Below are 8,251 nucleotides of genomic sequence, written 5' to 3' on the forward strand. Positions count from 1 at the left end.
CAAGAAAAAACAATCTCCGCTTTCCGTAATTCAAATCTTCAATCCACCAATAAATTGTGATTTGTTTAATCCATTGCCAACTTTGAGATGTCTTCTACTTGAATTTTAAGCTCTAATCATAGGATCCAGCCTGATTTATATAATAAATAAATTGCAACCCATTTGGTATTTCGCCTAACACAATAATTATTTTTATTTAATCACACTTACAATTAGTTCGATTAGTATAAGTATTATTGTTAATACAAAAGAATATGAGTTCAAGTGTATTAAAATGTATTGTACTCCTATTTATGAATTGAGAAAAGAATTAATAATTTTAGATATTTTATCAAAAAATTAATATGATCGAAACCTCATAAAATTATTTTAAAAATAGTAGTTTTACCTCTTGTTTTCAATCATACTTTTTAAAAATAAAATTATTTTGCTATGAAGCATTTCTAAAACCCTCTTTAAAATAATTAAAATTTCTATTATTTTAAAAAATAAAATTATTTTTATAAATTTATATTATTAAAAGAAAAAAATTTGGTATATTAGTAATAAAATTTTTAGATTCTACAAACAAAGTGAGAGGTTGACAAGTAAAATATTTAAAAAACAATCGTGTGTAATTGTGGAATAAAGAAAATATAATATTAGTGTCCATTGTTTAATAAGTCTTCAATTTTAAAAGTTTTTGTTTGCTCTTGTAACACGTTTTTTAGTCTTGTTTGTGCATGTAATCTTAGCTTTACAAGTGATTTTAGGGATGATTTTGTTGTCGTCCTCTCTAGTTTGATAAATACTCGATTTTTTTGTCGATTTTCGCTAACCACTTTGGACCATCCGGGGCTGATTTCCTTATCGTATTTGGTGTTTGCAATCACTCCAGATATGTCGTGCTTGTGGATGCTGAGGCTAAAGTTTTTGTTGTGTTGATGAAGCTTGTAATTCACCATCTATGACGAATGCTTGTTATTATTGTATTAAACTATATGGTTCCATTCATTCAATGAATTAATGAATTTATCTTTAAAAATATTAACCCTTATTATAATATTTAATATTAAATAAATCTAAATTTTCCAAAAAAACAAATCTAATTTTATTGAAAATTGATTTAAGATATTACTAAATGACATTTATTTTCTTTAAAAGTTCCATATTTTTCGGCTCAAAAACTTGTACTGAAATTATTTATTCTTTTTTTATTCTAAAATTATTTTATTCTAAAATTCATTTATTTTATCATAAAATTGATGTACATGAGCCAACTATACAATAATCCTTTACTAAAATTATTTTAATCTGCCAGTCTCTCTCTGACCATCCCACTTTCTTTCCTTTCAATTTTTTTATTACAATTATTTAAGCGTAGTTATGTTTTTCTTTTCTTTTTTTGGGGGGTATTTTCTTCCAAGCTGTATTTCTGGTGTCCAATGTAAATGAGTGAGAAAAGAAAAAGAAAAAACAAGATATAACTTTCCCTTTTGCCAAACAAAAGAAACGTTACAAACAGCATAGGAAAGTGGAGGCAGTGGACACTCAGGAATTTCTATCTTTATTTTTCTTTTCTTTTTTGTTCCCTTTTGATTCAAACTTTGATCTCCCTCTGCCTCTGCCTTCTCCAAAGCCTCACCTCAGCTTTTCCTCGTCCAACTCTCTTCTATCTCTTTCTCACTCTCCATAACTAAGAGTGTGTTTCTCAAGGCATTTTGGCTTTATTTTGGGCTTGGTTTGCTTTGAGGTAAAGATCTTCGATTAATTGTTATTGGGTAATTGATTAAGTTTGGATGTGTCTTAACACCCTCGACTAGTTGATTTTTCTTTTACAGTGGACAGAATCAATTTCTCCTTTAATTTCTTGTGTGTAATTATAGACTGTACCGGTTTGTTTAATAGATCCTCCATACTGAAAATATAGTGAATGATTGTTTGTTTCTGGTGTTTTGTTGGCTTGTATTAAATGTCTTTAATAGAAGTTTTATTGCTTGGTGAGATGGGAGGGAAGGGTGTTTTAGCCCAGTAGTAGTAGTGTGATTATAAATAAGAAAGGGAACTGTTCTGGATTTTTTTTTTCTTCAAAAATTTTCTTTGAGTGTGTTTTTTGAGTTTTGGAAAGAGAGAAGAGCAAGAAGACCCTATTTGGTTATTGTGGAGATCTGGGACTTGTTTAATCTGTTATGCCCAATGAGGACTTTCTTTCCCTCTGATTCATGTAAAGAGTCACAGCTTAATGCTATCAACCCTCAGTCTTGGCTCCAAGTTGAAAGAGGGAAGCTTTCAAAATTATCTTCTTCTCATACCAATTCTTCATCCATGTAAGTATTTGTTTTGATTTAATGAGTTTCTTCTAGTTTCCATTTATTTTTTATTTTTTTTGGAAGTTGAATTGAGATTGTTTTCGTAAATTTGCTGTAGAGAATCATTTATCAAGGTTCCTGAGCCACCGATATTGCCCTTCTTTAAACCTATTGACTATGTAGAGGTTTTAGCTCAAATTCATGAAGAGATGGAGTCATGTTCTCCTCAAGAGAGGTCGACTCTTTATTTATTACAATTTCAGATCTTTAGGGGCCTTGGAGAAACCAAATTGATGCGAAGAAGCCTCCGCTCTGCTTGGCAGAGGGCTGGCACTGTCCATGAGAAGCTTGTTTTTGGGGCATGGTTAAGATATGAAAAGCAAGGAGAAGAACTTATTGCTGACTTGCTTGCGACTTGCAATAAGTGCGCACAAGAGTTTGGGCCAGTAGATGTTTCTCAGCTTCAAGTCGAGGTGAATGGCTGTTCGAAGGAGACTGTTGTGATGAAGGGGGACAAGAGCCTGGAAAATGTGAACTTTAAGATTGGTGATGAGATAATAGTTTGTGATAGGCAGAAGATTGCTTCTCTTTCGGCCCCATTTCATGCTATGCTTAATGGGTACTTCACTGAGTCGTCTTCTCAGGACATTGATTTATCTGAAAACAATATCTCCCCATTGGGTATGAGGACAATTGGTGAGTTCAGCATCACAGGCAGTTTGAGTGAAGTTCATCCTGATCTTTTATTGGAAATACTAGTTTTTTCAAATAAGTTCTGTTGCGAAAGACTCAAAGATGCTTGTGATAGGAAACTTGCATCTTTGGTTTGCACCAAAGATGATGCTGTGGAGTTTATGGAATACGCCATCGAACAGAATTCCCCTGTCCTGGCAGCATCATGTCTGCAAGTTTTCTTACACGAACTGCCTGATTGTTTGAATGATGAACGGGTGGTGGAAATATTTAGCCATGCAGATAGACAACAGAGATCAATCATGGTTGGACTGGCCTCATTTTCGCTGTATTGTTTGTTAAGTGAAGTAGCTATGAACCTTGATCCCCGATCTGATAAAACTGTTTGTTTCCTAGAACAATTGATTGAATCAGCTGAAACTGATAGAGAGAAATTGCTAGCTTTTCATCAGTTGGGATGTGTAAGGCTTCTGAGGAAAGAGTATGATGTAGCAGAAGGTCTTTTTGAGAAAGCTGTGAGTTTGGGTCATGTTTACTCCATTGCCGGTTTGGCTAGACTGGGTTACATTAAGGGTCATAAACTCTTTTCTTATGAGAAGCTCAGCTCTGTGATTTCTTCTGTTAACCCACTGGGGTGGATGTATCAGGAAAGGTCATTATACTGTGAAGGTGATAAAAGGTCAGAAGACCTTGAGAAAGCAACCGAACTTGACCCAACTCTCACATACCCCTACATGTATCGGGCTGCTTCCCTAATGATGAAACAGAATGTTCAAGCTGCTCTTGCTGAGATCAATCGTGTTCTTGGGTTTAAACTTGCATTAGAATGCATGGAACTCCGATTCTGTCTTTATTTAGCTATCGAGGATTACAAAGCAGCCATTCGCGATGTTCAGGCAATTCTAACACTTTCCCCAGATTACAGAATGTTTGAGGGACGAGTGGCAGCATCCCATCTCCGTACACTTGTGCGTGAGCATGTTGGCAGTTGGACAACTGCAGATTGTTGGATGCAGTTGTATGATAGGTGGTCTTCTGTTGACGATATTGGATCTCTCTCCGTAATCTATCAGATGCTAGAATCTGGTGGGGCAAAAGGTGTTTTATACTTCAGACAATCATTGCTTCTCCTCAGGTATGCACATACTTCCAGTCTTTTATGGACCTTCTGACAGAAGATATTTTAATTTAAAGGTCTGCAGCTTTACTCCCCCAATTTTATAGCATCCACTATATATGCTCACCCCCCCCCCCTCCTTCTTTTCAATTCATCTTTTCTCCCCGTTGCCGTTAGTATGGTTTGCTGTGTCATGCTTAAATGACTTGCAAGAACTTGTGGCTTCACTTGATCAGGTTGAATTGTCCTGATGCTGCGATGCGAAGTTTAGAATTAGCTCGTAGACATGCATCCAGTGAGCATGAACGCCTGGTTTACGAGGGATGGATCCTATATGATACTGGTCACTGTGAGGAAGGGCTTCTAAAGGCAGAAGAGTCTATTAAAATTAGTAGATCCTTTGAGGCGTTCTTCCTTAAAGCATATGCATTGGCTGACTCTAGTCTCGATTCATCTTGTTCTTCAACAGTTATTTCACTGCTTGAAAATGCCTTGAAATGCCCCTCAGATAATCTTCGGAAAGGTCAAGTAAGGTTTCCTTTTCCCTACCCCTTTCATCAGAAAATATGCTATATGTAACTACACTTTACCATATTTGCCTTGATATATAGCAAGGCTTACATCATGACAAATTTCATGTAGTTTTGCTAGGAACCTATTCCCTTTTAACTTGGTTGAGTTTGCCCTAATGATGGTAAATGGTTACCACATTCTACCAAAGATTCGAATGTTGTGCTTGTTAGTGGTCCGTGGTTCCAATTTTGGTGTTGAAAAACATGGGTTTTCAGCATGTCTAATCTTGGTTTGAGTTATTTTCTCAGGCTCTTAATAATCTGGGAAGTGTCTTGGTTGATTGTGGGAAATTAGACTCAGCAGCCGACTGCTACATTAATGCCCTTAAAATACGTCACACGAGAGCCCATCAAGGCCTTGCACGTGTCCATTTTCTCAAAAATGATAAGGCCACCGCATATGTTGAAATGACCAAACTTATTGAAAAGGCTAAAAATAATGCATCCGCATATGAGAAGAGGTCCGAGTACTGTGACCGTGACCTCACAAAGGCAGATCTTGAGATGGTCACTCGAATAGATCCACTCAGGGTATATCCTTACCGGTATCGAGCTGCAGGTCAGAACATATACATATATTATTATAAAGGCCATGTTAGCAAATTTTCGAACTAAAGGCTGTTTTGGTTGTGTTTATCAAACAGTGTTAATGGATAGCCGCAAGGAGAAGGAAGCCATTGCAGAACTGTCAAGGGCAATTACATTTAAAGCAGACCTTCACCTTCTACACCTACGAGCTGCCTTCCATGAGCATGTTGGTGATGTCTTGGCTGCCCTTCGAGATTGTCGAGCAGCTCTCTCTGTTGATCCTAACCATCAAGAAATGTTGGAACTTCACAGCCGTGTCAACAGCCATGAACCATGAATCTCTGTTTTTTTTTTTTTTTTTTGGTAAAAATGCAAAAGGGGAAAAAAATGGAAATTATAACTTATATATGGAAAAAGCAGGGAAGGGGGAAGAGATTTTGAATTGCATGATATCATTATAGTTATTATCATCATCATAACATGATATGTTAACTTTGTAATTTATCCTGTAAGAATTTTTGGTCAATGCCATGTTAATCTTCTTCTGCCAAAAAATCAAAAGGCTTACAATTTGACGCGTTAATAATGTGGAGTTCATGACTCTGATTCTATATATGAAGTTTGCGTACGCCAAAAATTGTGGAAGTTTCAGTACTATTTTTTTCTGAATAATGGTTTAATTAATAAATAAAAAGGCCAGCAGCTAAAAATGTCTATTTAGTATTTGGTTTTTGGAAGCAGAAAATATTTTTAAAAAACCTCCCTCAAAAATGAGAAATTTCATTATATCTCACGTCGCTAAGGGAGAAAGGGGTTAGAAGGTTTTAAAAGCCTATATAAGAATTGAACTGGTTAGTTTTAACATGCTTTTCACTTTCTCTCTCTTTAATGAGTATTTTCTTTTGGTGTTATTCTTTTTATTCTTCTAAAAAGCTTGTTGAATTTTATTCTTAAAGACGATGTCTAATGTCTAACATGGCTTAAGCTTAGTTTTTGTATTTTTCACTTTTTCTTAAAATCTTTTAAAATTTCCTAAGAATATCCACTCACTTTTTTTATGTCTAAAAAAAGACTAGACTTAGCATATAAGAGTATCTATTGTGACCCACCTCTTTTTCTTCAGAACCTATATGATTGTATCTAACTCTTGGTGCTCATCTCTCTTTTTTTGAGAACCTATATGGCATACATTCTAACACTTGGTGTTGTCCCACCAATACCCCAAGAACCTATTTGATGCACAAATTTCTTCAACACTAAGTGTTGTCTTCTTAAAAATGTCCACTCAGTTTTTCATTTGCACAAATTTTTCTAACATTTGAGGGGTTTGGTTTGCAAAATTTTAAATTACGTTCCGTAATAGATTTACAAGAATGTGACATTACGGGTGGAATATGAGATTACCTTACTTGATTCATTTAGCATGAATTTAAGATTCCGATATTTGGTTAATGAAATGTAAGATTACCTGGGAGTACTTTTTACTTGTCTTTAAAAAAATTAACTAGTTATTTTAATATTTTTAGTCTCAATTTTTATAAAATTACGATAAATTATTACAATTTTTATTTTTATTGCAATTTATATATTAATAAGTAAATATATTGTGTTGAATAAATTTATAAATTATAATTATAATAATTCATAAAAAGTAATTGTAACATTAACCATAATTAGTATAGTAATAAATAAATTATGAAATAAAATATAATGATTATAATTGTAATTATGGTGTCTATTGGCCTATTGTTAAGATTTTTTTAAATTAGTCTTAAACCTTATTTAAGAAAAAAACTTAAATTGATTAGAATAATAAAAACAAAAAGCAAATTGGTACAAATTTTAAGATTACGCCCGTAATTTAAAATTACCTAATAAATGGGTCATATTATAGGATAGTCGTAATGTGAGATTAAGGGATGGCTGGCATGTTGAAATCTAAATATCATAATCCCATTCTAGAATGTAACATTATGAGTCATAATATTATATTCGGCGAACCAAACACCCCTTTGGTGTCGTCCAACAAGCATCCTATCATTACCGCTCTTTCCTAGAAACTTATCTGGTGCAAAAATTTCTCTAACACTTGGTGTTGTCCCACCAACATCCTACCCTTCCTTAGGATGTCCATATTTTTTCACTTTTCCTTCAAAATATTCCAAAATTTCAAAAAATGTCCAATGTCCAAGAATGAGTGCATGTCTATTTAGGGATGATTTTATATAAGAAAAATTTGGTACTTAAGAGTATCATTATGATCTATTTCTTTTTCTTAAAAATCTACGTACTCTGGACAAAATTTTCCTACACTTGGTGTCATCCCACCACCACCTTCACAAATAGTTAGGATTAGGGGTGAGCAAAACTCGATTCGACTCGAAAAAATTGAAAAAAAATTCAAATTTCGAGTTAAACGAATCGAGTTATTCGAGTTAATTGAGTTATTCGAGTCAACTCAAATTTTTTTTTCGAATTTCGAGTTCGAATCGAGTTGAGTTTTCGAATTCGAATAACTCGAATAATTCGAATAATTCGAATATCAAACTATAATATTTTACATTTTTACCCCAAACTCCCAAACCTTTTTACTTTTCCCTTAAAACTTTTACTCCTTCCCACTTTCCTCCTAAAACTTTTACTCCCCTTCAATCCCAACCCCCCAATCTACCCAAAATCCATTTACCACTAAAATTTTACTCTCCCATTTACTTTTTCTCAAAATTTTATTCCCAAAAACACTCAAAACTTTTTATTTTCCCCCATAATTTTTACTCCCTCCCATTTTTCTCTTAAAATTTTTACTTCCTTTTAATCCCACCTCCCATCTACCCCAAATCCACCCCCAATTTTTTTTTAATATTTTCCCTCCAAAATTTTACTCTCCCCTATTTACTTTCCTTCAAAACTTTTATCTCCCAAAACTTTTTATTTGCCCCCTAAATTTTTACTTCTCACCCTATACTCTCAAATAAAAAATTAAAATTATCTAAAAAAAATCACTAAACATAAATAGTAATAATTTTATTTATATCTACTATTTATATTATTAA

General features: G+C 33.8%; 1 protein-coding gene across 1 annotated transcript; it reads left to right on the forward strand.

The window, feature by feature from the left end:
• The first annotated feature begins 1,252 nt into the window (after window positions 1-1,252).
• LOC108473732 (ETO1-like protein 1) lies at window positions 1,253-5,784 on the forward strand. Its single transcript, XM_017775460.2, has 5 exons — window positions 1,253-2,306; window positions 2,407-4,116; window positions 4,335-4,626; window positions 4,920-5,229; window positions 5,315-5,784. The coding sequence occupies exons 1-5, from the start codon at window positions 2,176-2,178 to the stop codon at window positions 5,533-5,535; spliced, it is 2,664 nt and encodes an 887-aa protein (XP_017630949.1). The 5' UTR covers window positions 1,253-2,175; the 3' UTR covers window positions 5,536-5,784.
• Window positions 5,785-8,251: the final 2,467 nt, after the last annotated feature.

The sequence above is a fragment of the Gossypium arboreum genome, chromosome 11, assembly GCF_025698485.1.
Source record: "Gossypium arboreum isolate Shixiya-1 chromosome 11, ASM2569848v2, whole genome shotgun sequence".
NCBI lineage: Eukaryota > Viridiplantae > Streptophyta > Magnoliopsida > Malvales > Malvaceae > Gossypium > Gossypium arboreum.

Coding starts and splice junctions, on each gene's coding strand:
- LOC108473732 (XM_017775460.2), top strand. CDS start 2,176: ATGAGGACTTTCTTTCCCTCTGATTCATGTAAAGAGTCACAGCTTAAT. Junction 2,307..2,406: donor CATACCAATTCTTCATCCAT/GTAAGTATTTGT, acceptor AATTTGCTGTAG/AGAATCATTTATCAAGGTTC. Junction 4,627..4,919: donor ATAATCTTCGGAAAGGTCAA/GTAAGGTTTCCT, acceptor TTATTTTCTCAG/GCTCTTAATAATCTGGGAAG.